Source organism: Lynx canadensis, chromosome C2, assembly GCF_007474595.2.
Source record: "Lynx canadensis isolate LIC74 chromosome C2, mLynCan4.pri.v2, whole genome shotgun sequence".
Classification (NCBI taxonomy): domain Eukaryota; kingdom Metazoa; phylum Chordata; class Mammalia; order Carnivora; family Felidae; genus Lynx; species Lynx canadensis.
Genome location: NC_044311.2, coordinates 157,685,018 through 157,697,116, shown reverse-complemented (window position 1 = coordinate 157,697,116; position 12,099 = coordinate 157,685,018). Strand labels below are relative to the sequence as shown.

At 62.4% G+C, this 12,099-nt stretch overlaps 1 protein-coding gene across 1 annotated transcript in view; it reads right to left on the bottom strand.

Annotated features, from left to right (window-relative positions):
- The window catches only part of COL18A1 (collagen type XVIII alpha 1 chain), a 50,487-nt gene that overhangs the window by 19,074 nt on the left and 19,314 nt on the right, over positions 1–12,099 (bottom strand). The window contains exons 3-12 of the mRNA XM_032594799.1: positions 11,334–11,420; positions 9,735–9,794; positions 7,828–7,957; positions 3,626–3,696; positions 3,257–3,376; positions 2,703–2,729; positions 1,438–1,500; positions 1,244–1,330; positions 791–844; positions 497–655 (exon numbers count right to left, since the gene is read on the bottom strand). Coding sequence (XP_032450690.1) covers positions 497–655; positions 791–844; positions 1,244–1,330; positions 1,438–1,500; positions 2,703–2,729; positions 3,257–3,376; positions 3,626–3,696; positions 7,828–7,957; positions 9,735–9,794; positions 11,334–11,420 — 858 coding nt within the window. The remainder of the gene's footprint in view (positions 1–496; positions 656–790; positions 845–1,243; positions 1,331–1,437; positions 1,501–2,702; positions 2,730–3,256; positions 3,377–3,625; positions 3,697–7,827; positions 7,958–9,734; positions 9,795–11,333; positions 11,421–12,099) is intronic.

Here is a 12,099-nt window from a genome sequence, read left to right as displayed (position 1 = left end):
CAGAGCCGGGCGCCATCCACGGGACGACGCCACGAGCGTGCGGATTGGACCTCTGGAGCAGGTCGTCCGGCGAAGACGTTCCGTGCACCCGGTTCACGTGGCGCAACTCTGATAGCGACACGTGTGGGAACCTCCAGGCCGCGGGGCCACCCCCCCGGCGTCGGGAGCGGGGGTGGCAGGGCTCTGAGCACCCCACGAGTGGTGAGTCCCAGACGCGGGCTCCTCACGGCCCCCGGGCCTGCAGGCAGGGCCCGCTCCTGGAGACAGACTCTGGGAGGTCCACTGACCCGCTGGAGGCCCGGAGCTGAATGGCGCCGCAGGCATCACCAGTGGGTCGGCCACTCAGGCTCCTCCCCGCCAGGGGCCCAGAGCCAGGAGCCGCCTCCCTGCGATGATCTGGGCAGCGGGGGTATGGGTGGGGACTGGTGTTCACCCCCCACCCCAGGCCAAGCCCGGAGGGGGTCAAGGGCAAGGAGGGGCAGGAGGTAGGCCTTACCGGGGCGCCAGGAAGCCCGGGGGCCCCGTCCCGCCCAGGCACTCCAGGAAGGCCTGCGGGGCCTGGGACGTCGGAGCTGTTCATCCCAAAGCGGCCTGGCTCTCCGGGCAGGCCTGGGACGCCGGGGGGCCCCGGGGGGCCGGGGAAGCCTCTCGGGCCCTGGATACAGAGAAACGCAGGATGGTTGTGGCACGCGGCACCCGCCGAGGGACGGCCCTGACCCCCACCCCCACTTGGGCACCACCACCACCACCACCACCACCACCACAGGGTCCACATGCCCAGGACACTCACTCGGAGACTCTCCAGGTCACCGCCGAACCCGGACCCCTCCATGTCAATGAAGGTCTGAGGGAAGGAGCCCACGGACATGTCACTGGGGGCCCAGGTCCTTCCACCCGGCCCTCCCCTCGCCTGAGGCCAGCGGGGTGGGGGCTCGACCCGGCAGGACGCTCATCTCGAGCACTGCCCACAGCCCACAGCTGGGAGGTTTACGGCGAGAAGCCGTGAGCAGGTAGTGGACGCGCCCGCTGCACAAAAGCAGGCAGAGCCGGGCAGGAGGACAGCCCTGCGGCCCCAACACCCTGTGGCCCAGCAGACAGGGCTGACTCCCGGGCCTGGACACCCTCCCGGAAGGCCGGTCTGGGTCCAAAGAAGGAGGCGTCAGGAAGCCAAGCGAGGTGTGGAGGGTCCCTCCCGGGGCAGCAGGCGGCCCCCCTGCTGGAAGAGGCTGCGGCCGGGACTTACCAGCCTGTCGTGTCTGAAGGAGGGCCCTGGTGGCCCCGGAGGCCCTTGGGGTCCTGGGGGTCCTCTTGGCCCGACCCCAGGGTCCCCCTGGGGATGTAAGACACCAGTTACATCAGGGCGTACGGCCCTCACTGCGGTCAGGGCTTGAGAGCGAAACGCACACGAACGGAGACCCAGACAGCTGAGACTCTCACCTTCTCGCCCTTGGGGCCCATGTCTCCTGGGGTCCCGGGGAAGCCCTGTGGCCCAGGGTCACCCTGGAAGACAAAGACCATCATCTTGGTCATGGAGAAGGCCCCTCTGTGCTGTCACCACCCGTCCCGCCCAAGACACATGGCCGGGGCAGACAGCCAAGCCATCGAGGGGTTGACAGAGGGCATCGTGCAGGACTCAAGGCAGACGCTGCCCACTGGGGATCTGACCTGAGGGGCCACGTGGACCTTTCTACACAAGTGTGACCTGCGACTTCCCATGGACATCCTCACCAGACACTGGCGCTCTGCCCCATACATGCCTGTGCCTGTCCTGTATGTGTGCGTGCCTGCCCCGTACGTGTGTGTGCCTGCCCCGTACGTGTGTGTGTGCCTGTCCCGTACACTCGTGTGCCTGCATTGGGTGCTGTGGACAGAGTGCCTGCACATTTGCCCCTGGTGGGTGCAGGAGGCTTCTGTGTGCTAGAACATCCACGTTCACTGTGGGGCCCGTCAGATTACAGATTCCCGTGTGTTCACCCAGAGCAAGCTGTCCCTGGAGTCCTTTGGGTCCCGGACGACCCAGGCCCCGCCCGGCCGAGCACCGGCTGATTTCCTCAGGCGCCACCGGTATTCCCGCAAGTGACTCCACCACCAGGTTAAGTAGGGACTGTCTGGGGTCAGTAGGAAATATCCCTTTCTGCCCCCTCGAATGTTTTCAAGAGGGGTGTGCGGTTAGTCAGCGGCCTGCCCCCATGACCACTTGTTGGGGCGTCATGTCCCGTATCTCAGTGGGCAACTTTCTCGCGCTGTGTTACCGTGCTTCTGGGAAATAGCATTTGTTGATTTTTAAAAATCCATAGTTTTCAAGATAGAAGCTCCCATCTGTTGTGACTGCTGGTTGGTCTGCATGGACCCTGCCCCCCCCACCCCCCGCCCAGCTACAGGCTGCACCCCTCCCCAACCCACAAACACGCTTCCTATTTCTTTGTTATGTGTTTTTCCCTCTAAGAATCTGGAAGCTACACCTTTTATTTCTTCCCTTTCCTTTTTTTTTCTGGTAGTTAGCCTAAACTTCTCAATACGTATGCATAACTTAGTATTTTTCTATCAACAGTTAGACTTCTATTTTCTCAACCAAAGTGAAGTTGCATTCAAAGCTAAGTGCATTGGCACTGAGTTTACAGAGTGCCACGGGGTAAAGAAGCCCGAGGGTCTCACACAAATGTCACAGATGGGACCTGGCTGTGAAAGAAAAGGGAACTTACAGGTTTCCCGTCTTCACCAGGATCGCCCTGGAACGTGCAGGAGAACCGTTAGTGACAGAGAATTATAGCCCGTCCCCACCCTGATCTGAACACGGAAATGGAGCTGCACTCCAGGCCCCCCGAACGGTGGCGTGTGAGTGTGGACAGCCTCCCTCCCAGTGCACCGCGGGCTGGCCCTGCGGGGCCTCGCTGGCCACCCCCGGCCACCCTCTTCCCTGACTGCCCCCACCTTGCTAACCAGCCTTCCGATCTGACCGCCCCCGGCCTCGCTAACTGCCCCCCTCCCTGACCGCCCCCTGACTCCCTAACTGCCCCCTGCCTTGCTGACCACCCCTCCTCCCTGACCACCCCCCCTTGCTGACCACCCCTCACCTCCCTGATCTCCCCCCCTGCCTTGCTGACCGCCCTCTGTCTCCCGAGGAGAGAGGAAGCAGCCTCGGGTCAGGGCCACCCCAAGGTCTCCATCGGGGACCGGCTGCTCGGCCGCCTTAGGCCCACCTCCCCCTCCTGTCCAAGCCCCTCCCCCCGGCCCAACCCAGGGAAGACAGACTCACCGGCTCACCGTCCTTTCCGGGAGCACCGTCCTTCCCCGGTGGCCCTGGGGGGCCCGGGGGGCCCTGTGGCCCGGGTACAGGCTGTGCATCGGGGCTCTGTACTGCAGAGCCTGCAGGACCCTGGGGACGAAGAGGAGAGGGCACAGGCTGGGGGGCCGCGGCTGCACCCTCCTGAGTCTCAGGCTGGGCTATGTATCACAGGGGACGTGCCGAGTGGACATGACAGGCGTGGGACACACAGTGGGCCCTGCCCGGTCATCCCTGCCACGTGCTCCCTCCCGGGGCTGCGGGCGCAGGAGGAGCACAGAGGAAGGGGTGCGGCAGCCGGAGCTGCATCCGGGTGCCCTGGGGTCAAGGGAGGGGCCTCACCTCTTCCGGGCCGCCCCCAGGGCTCCGAACGCTCCACGCGGTGACGGTGTCTGAGCCGGGGAGGGTCCAAGCTGGGGGAGGCAGAGGCAGCCGTGATACCCGTCATACCCGGGAGCAAGGCCCAGGCTCCACTCTGGGCTCCCCACCCCGGACCCAGGATGCGTGCGGCTCCAGGATGCAGTCCCCCCACCACGCACACACACGCGCACACACTCTCATGCGCATGCTCACATACATGCACACGTGTTCACATACATGCACTCATATGCACGTGCATACACGCAATGCATGCACACGCAAACACACATCATTTCCTCTCTTGCTGAACCACGAAAGTTTGTTGCATCTGTCACAACCCTCACCCCCCACGCCACACGCCTCCTAAGAGCTGAGAGTGAGGATGTTTTCTGACAAACAGGCAGTTACACTTAGGATGTTTCAGGCTGTTGCCTGCGGTGACTGAACACGCGGCCCAGATTCAAGTGTCTGCACTGGCCCCGCGATGTCCTTGGAAGCTTCCTTCTGGGGATGGTTGACGGTGGAGGCTCCAGACCCCAGGAAGAACGGGCCGAGTCTGGCCTAATCAGCCCTTGGCCTGCCCTGCAGGGCCCCAGAGCTGCAGACGGGGCCCAGAGCTCCGGGGCAGCCACCGCACAGACAAGGAGCCACAGGGCACAGATGCCTGAGGCATGGGCCGTTGGCTCGCCCTGGCCAGCCCACGACGGTCAGGATGGGCACCTTCCCCTTGTGGGGTGAACTAAGGCTGCTCCCCCAAACCTTCCTCCAAGGGGGTCGGCCCACCCAGTTAGACCGCAGGGACTCACGCCGCTCCTGAGGCCCGTTTCCTGAGGGGACTTGGGGGGAACCACTGACCCCTTGGTGGGTGTGCTGGGCCCTCTGACGGCGCAGCGGGCTGGGGGAGGGGACTGCACGGGATCTGAGGCCCCTTAGCTGAACATGGACCGATGTGCAGACTGTTCCGGGGCCTTGCCAGCCTCCCCGCCGGCACAGAAGAAATCAGAGCCACGTCCACGCCCTTGACCACGACCCTGCCAGAGCCTCTTGGATGCCCCTGGGCCCAGCGGCCAGACCACGCCCACTGAGGACCTAGGGAGAGTCCCAGGTCGGTGCGGGAGGGCAGCCCGGCCCCGGCCCCGTGGCGGCCAGCATGGGGTGCACACGTCTCGGGCCCATATTCCAAATGCAGCATGATTTAAGGCAAACTTAAAACCTCCGCCTCAGTGAACATTTAAACTGCAAAAACCTTGCTAAGAGAAAGCAAGGGAAGAAGCCTTTTCGGAAGACTCCGTTCAGCGTCTGTGCCTTCCGAGGACTGGTTTACAGAGCCAGAGACGCTCCGGTCGGCGCTCTGGCTGGCTCTTCGCGCAGAAACCGACAAACCGGGTCCGCGGTGCGTGAGGACGCGCGGAGGACGCGGAAAATCACAGCAGCTTCACAAAGGGACAGCAGGGGTGGAGGGCTGGCACGGTGTTATCCCAGACTTGTTACAAAGCCACAGCAACGGGACTGCTGTGAGGACAGACCCACGGAGCAGAGTCCAGAAATAGTCTCACACGTACACGGATGGCTGATTTCCGACCAAGGCACACGTGCGGCTCGGCGGGAGGAAAGACCGTCTTTCCGGTAAGTGGCGCCGAACAGACAGCCGTGCTTCATTCCACACAGAAACCTAACTCAAAGCGGGTCACAGGACCAAATGCAAAACCCAAAACCATAACACGACCAGACACATCAGAAAGCCCCTGGGACCGTGGGCAGGGAGACTTTCTAGCTCTGACACCAGAAGCGAGATCCACACGTGAACGAACTGATGAATTGAGTTTCATCCAAATTAAAAACCAATCTGTTCTGCTCTCGTACAGACGCTATTAACAAAACGGAAAGATAAGCCACAGACTGAAAAAATATTTGCAAAACACACACCCGACAAAGGAGTCCCATCCAGAACATAAAGAACTCTCAAAAGTCAGGAACTGGGAAACAGCCGCTAAGATTTGAACAGATGCTTTACTGAAAACAACGCACAAAGGGCAGGCAAGATCAGCACGTGGAAAGATGCCCCACGTCATCAGTCATCAGGGGGCGGCTAATCACACGGCCTTGAGCCGCCCTGTGCACCTGCCGGGACGCTGGCAATGGCACGTGGCCACGCCCAGCGCCGCCCGGAACCGCAGGGAAAGGTCGTCTGCGGCAGCATCTTCGATAGTCAAACACACACCTGTCCTGTGGCCCAGCCATTCTACCCAAGGTGTCGAGCGGAGACACAGCAGCAGGTGTCCCTACAGAGGCTTCCCCTGGAGCCCCACAGTACCTTTAGCTGTGACAGCCCCCAACTGGAAATGACACAAAGGTCCACTGGCAGGTGAGTGGACAGCCAACTTCAGGTCCTTCCACACGGTGAAACAGCGCCCGAACCAACAGTGCAAAATCACACCTTGCTGAGCGTCAGCACAACGGTGCTGAGCGGATGAATCCAGACAGGAAGGCAGAGCGTATGGTTCCACGTACGGAACCTTCCAGAAAACACCAACATCTACAGCAACAGAAGGAAGATCAGGGGGCACCTGGGAGGGGTGTGGGGAGTAGGAGGGAGGGACCGCAAAGTGCATAACGAGTATCTGGGGCTGGTGGATGCGGTCATGCCCTGATCGTGACACTTTCACGGGTGGACACACAGGTCAAAACTTATCAGATTGCGTGTTTCAAATTTCAAATAAGTGCAGTTTACTGTATGCTGATTACACTAAAAACAAAAACAAAAAGTGACCCCAGGCCCATCAAGCCTCCCCCCAAGGGGTCCTGGGTCAGCCCTGGGCTGGGGTCCCAGGCCACGGAGCACAGTGGGCGGACCCTGGGACCCTGATGGGGCCCGAATCCCTCACTCAGGACCCTGAGGGGCCAGACTCTTCACCGTCATCCAGCATGGCTGGGCCCTCGGGAAGCACGTCTGTGACAAATGCCGTAACTAGGTCCTTGGAGAAAGGGCACCCAGAACAGGGACCGTGGGGCCCTGGGGGACCGATGCCAAGTCTCTCCCTATTTTTTCTGTTTCTAAGTTTCGGAGGCAGCAATGAGCATGTATTATTTCAGTAATTTTTCAAAAGCAATAAATGTTTTTCTCTAAAATAAAAACAAATGTCTGCATACTTTTCTACAGCCTTGACGGAAGCATGGAAGGCAGAGCCCTGAGGAGGTCTCCTGAGCTCGCCGGCCCCTGGTGATCCTGTCGGACGCTAATCTGGGCGCTGCTGTGAAGGCCCCCCCGCAGGTGTCGCAGGTTACTAAACAGCCGTCGTGCGGGTAGGGAGATCATCCTGGATTACTGGGGTACAACCCGTTAACCACACGAGGCCCCGGAACAGAAGAGGCGGGAGAGGAGAGGCAGGAGGGGGCGTCTGAGACGTGCAGAGCACGAGAAGGACTCCACCTGCCGTGGCTGGCTCTGGAGTGGCCAGGAACAGAGGGGCGTGGGTGGCCCGAGAACGTGAGACCCGTCGCTGGCCGACAGCAGTGAGGACCGGGAGCCTCCGTCCCACGGCTGCAGGGAACTGGATTCTGCCGCCAACCTGAGCGGGCAGGGAGCCCATTGCCCGCGGGGCCTGCAGGAGAGGACACGGCCCTCGGGACGCGAGGTGAGACACAAGCGCCCTCCCAGCGGCCAGATGTGTGGCCGTCTGCTGGCAGCGACAGACGGCTGACGCGTTGACACTCCATTTTCAGTGGCCCGGCCGCGGGCAGGTCCACACCACACCCCCCGGGGCAGCAGACCCCCAAGGCCACCGGGAAGCGTCCTTGACCCCAAATGCCGACCCACAGCATTCCACGAATTCATTGGACAACTTGTACGATGATTTGTCATCCTTCAAAACCAAATCTCAGGTCCTCCTGGCGAGCCTGCAGCACAGGACGCCCCACGGACCCATCAGCACAAGAATGCCGGGAACGAGACACGGAAGGAAAGGCCACGCAGCGGCCCTGCCCTGACTCTCCTGCGGCCACGAGGGGGCGGGCGGGCGGGCGCTGACCGCTCCCCAGTCTGGGCGCATTTGTGACGGCAGGGAGCCCTTCGCCGGCGTGCACACGACTGACACACGTGTGCCGCTGACACACACACACCACCCAACCACACGCCGCTGACACGCTCAAACTGACACGCACACCCCATCAGTAAACAGTTCTACCTCCCAACGAAGACATCGTGGTTTCTTCCTCAATTTCTTCAGTTCTGGAATCTTCCACATTCCTGCCTCCAGCCAAGGGCGGAGAAGTGACTGGTGGAGCCTCGGGGAGGCTGGGCTTTGGGGACAGACCCTGGCAAGGTGAGAGGGGGAGACAAGTCCATTATGTGGCAGACGCGGATGTGCCGTGGCAGGTGCTGGGTTATGACACGTGTGGTCTGTAAGACAGGATCTGCGTGGATTCTTGAAGAAGCTCCGGGACTCCCCATAGCTTCTTCCTCCGAAACAGCCGTGGGGATGGGGTCCCGGCCCTGCGAGCCCCCGGACGCCCCAGCCTGCAGGTCCCCCTGTGCGGTAGGGACGCACCAGCACCCACTGTGCTTGCCCAGGGCCCCGGGACAGCCCCGAGGGGACACACCCCGAGGTCAGGACCCGCCCGGCGAGGGCAGCCGGAGGCCTTCAGAGGAAGGGAGGCTCCGGCATTTCACGGCACAGACGGCACGTGGCGCGACCTGTCCTCAGCAGGGGTCACGACCGGGGGACTCCACGGCCAGGGCTGGGTGACTTGCACCCACCCTTGAGGAAGCAAGACCGGCTCTGCTCTGAAAACGCCCCTTCCTGGTCCCCAGAGGCACCCGGGAGCCTCAAGGACGTGGGCACAAGCTGACGTTCAAACACACAGTCAAGATGCTTCCCGCAACTGTCCGCCCCACGTCTGGCAGGAGCTCCCTGGTGACGCCGTGCGGGTCAAGGCACTCGGGGACCGGCGTGCCCACGAGGCCGGAGGGCTGGGGGGCCCGGAGCCGGACATCAGGCCTCCCCCGAGGCCCCAGCCACACATGCGGGAAGGCCCCCTGGGACCCGTGAGCCCCGGCTGGACCCCCGACATCCCTGCACCACTGAGCGCGAGAGGGTGGAGAACACGGAGAGCCGGCAGGGGAGCCCCTGCAGGCCGCTCGTGCCCTGGCCCGGCCCGCCCACCCCGCACAGGCTGTGGCCCAGTTCCTCTGCCGTCACCCTAAGCAGCCGGCCGGCCGGATTTCCCCAGGGGAGCCTGGCCGGGTGGGGGTTCCCAGTTCAAGTACTGCCGACCGTGGGGTGGATCCGCCCCGGGCCGGCCGCTCGTCTAGCCCGCTGAGACGGGACGCAGAGCTTCGGCACTTCCCGCCGCGGCCCCGGCACTGCTCGGATACGTTTCCATGGGGTCTCTGTGCTCCCAAAGCAACGGTTTGCCCCCAGGCACCCTGGTAGGGACGGGAGCTCGGTGGGTGAAGGGGCGAGCGCCCAAATCCAACCCGCGTCTGTGGGGACGCACAGCCCGTCTGACCCGGGCACTGCCGTCGGGCACCGCGCACCGACGCCTGCTGTGAGCGGGGCCCTGCTGGGCGCGCCTCCCAGGACTGCTCCGGCCGGCGCGGGGCCAGGGGGTCCCCAGCACCCCCTGTGTGGGTGGAGCTCAGCACTCTGCCTGTCCTGGCCCCTCGATGCCCAAGCCCCGGGCCGGCAGGAGCGGAGGGCGCAACACTGTGGTGCAAATGCAAACGAGCCGCCTTTCCCCCTCCCGCTCGCTGTTTTGGGTGTCGGGACCTGGGCGAGCTCAGACTTGGCCTCCAGAAACCTCCTCGCTGTAAGGCCCGCCCACCGTCCCTTTGTGTCTGAGCTGCAAACCCGCTAGTACTCCGGGGGAGGGGTAAACAGAACAGCAACGTCACCCCAGAGATCCAACGAGGGGTTAGACTCAGAAACCGAATTTTAAATCCCTGGTGACAGGAGTAAGAGGGCGCGTTCCCGTGTCCGGCCGGGAACGTGTCCTCAGGTCGCAGGGAGCCCCTGGAGTCCCCCACGCGTGTGCACCCGTGTGCTCACACGGCCTGTCGGGACAGGGTCCCCCCAGGACTCACGGAACTCACCGACTGCTCCCTGAGAAGCTCCCGGTTCTCCTCCAGCCCGCTCCCGAAGTCTCCAGACACCTGACAGTCGCAGGAAAGAAGGAGCCGGTGACCGAACCCCGTCCCTGCGTGGCGTCAGCAGGCACGCCGATCAGAGCAACTAGGACGCCCCTCTGGGAAACGGCGCGGCCGCCGGCCACACACACGGAACCGTGAGGAAACACGCTCCTTCCTTCTGCCTCGTCATCCCGCTCCTGGGACACTGTCCCGGGAAACAGCCAGAGGAGAGAGGCCCCGCGGAGGGGGCTCCGGGCCCGGATCTGTCAACTCAAAGGCCACAGCGGGGGACGGCCTCACGGAGCTGAATGAGGTGGCCTGCGGCCACAGGAAGCGGGAGCCCTCGTATCGTCCCTGCCCTGGTCACTGCACGTGGCTGACGACCTCGTTCTGTTCGCAACCGTGCGGTCACTGGGGGCATTTTTGGGACCTGGATTCCCCCTGGAGCACGGACTTTCCTCCCCTTCCGTCCCTCACACGCCCGGGAAGTGGATCTTCCTAGGTCCCACGCACACACGCTCTCTCACACAGGCACATGCACACGCATGCTCTCGGACAGACGTGTACATGCACACACGCTCTCTCCTCATACAGGTGTGTGCACGCAGTCTCTCACGCAGGCACGTACACACACTCTCTCACACGTGCACGCAATGCTCTCTAATACAGGTGTGTGCACGCACACATGCTCTCTCACAAAGGCACACGCATGCACATGTTTCCTCATACAGGTGTGTGCACGCACAGTCACTCACGTACACACACCCATACACACACGCACACACATATGCTCTCTCACAGGCACACACATGCTCTCAAACATGCACACACACTCTCATACAGGCACGTGCACACACACGTGGTCTCTCACAAATGCATGCGCACGCACACACAAACAGCCGTGTGCATGCACAGTCTCTCATTCACGCCTGCACGCACACATGCTCTCTCACACATGTACACACATATGCTCTCTCTCCCAGGCATGCATGCACGCACGCACACTCATACATGCACACGCACTCTCACACAGGCACACATGCTCTCAACATATGTATGCACACAGACGCTCTCTCATACATGCACACACGCTTTCTCACAGGCATGTGCACACACACGCTCTCACACATGCACACACAGTCTCTCACAGGCACACACGCACACCCTCTCACATGCACCCTCACACATCCGCTTCCACACGTGCATGCACACACACATGCTGTCTCACGCAGACGCATGTGCACATTTTGGCCAAGGTGACCGTCATCAACCATATCACCCAACCGGCTACTCTAGGGATGCTTTTAACACTTACTCCATGTTTGGTATGTGTTTTTACATTGAAAGTTCTAGGCAGGGAACGAATGCTCTTTCTGATGTTACAGGTAAATGAAAATGTCCCAGGTTCTTGGTACCCAAATGACATCCTTCAAAGGAGGATGTCCTACCACTTTGGGGTCCCCAGTCCCCACCAACCCTGGGCCCTCCGCCTGTGGTGGGGGGCGAAGCAGGGTGGGGCAGGGGGAGGGAGCTCCGTGGAGCCCGGCCACGGCAGCGACTCACCCCACCGCTGTCCTCATCGTCCTCCTCCAGACAGTGCAGGGGGCTCACCCGGGGGTCTCCGCGCACCCTCAGCTCCGCGATCCTTCCCTAAAGGCAGAGGGGGAGAGCGGTCACCGTAGGCCCCGAGGCAGTCGGCACGGCCACGCCGGCACCAGGCTCGGAGCCTGGCGCAGCTGAGGATCTCAGCGGGGTCACGGAGCCGACCGAGGTCCAGGACGAGGCCATCTTGGAGACAGGAGGGCCCTCGGGTCGCTCCCACTGGGGCTCCAAAGGCACTTGCGTGAGGGGACGGGGAACGGAGGCTGCTCTCCCGGTCAGTGCCACGTGAGGCAGGGTCGCCAGCGCAGACGTGGAGGGACGGGGCCTCGGGGAGGCGGTGACGGGGACGGGAGAGCCGTGCGTGGCCCCAGCTATTTCGGGGACTGGCAGAGCCCGTGACTGAAAAGCATCAGGCAAGACTGAAGAAGCCCCAGGGCGTGAGCAGCGCGGCCCAGCGGAGTCCGTGTGGCGCTCGCTGACTTTCGAGCCCTGAATCGGCTCGGCTGAGACCTCGCCCTCAAGCACGAGAGGCCACCGGGGCCGCTTTCTAAAAGGTTTCCCTGCCTGGAAACGGTGAGTGTCCACACGTGTGGTTTCTAGTATTTTCTTTGTTTTTTACTCAACATTTAACCCACTGGGATTTTCTCCGGCGCCTTTTTCCCAAGTAGAAACCACACTTGGTCAATCCTGAGACGTAACGGAAGGGCCTGGGTCAGGGGTCGGCAGA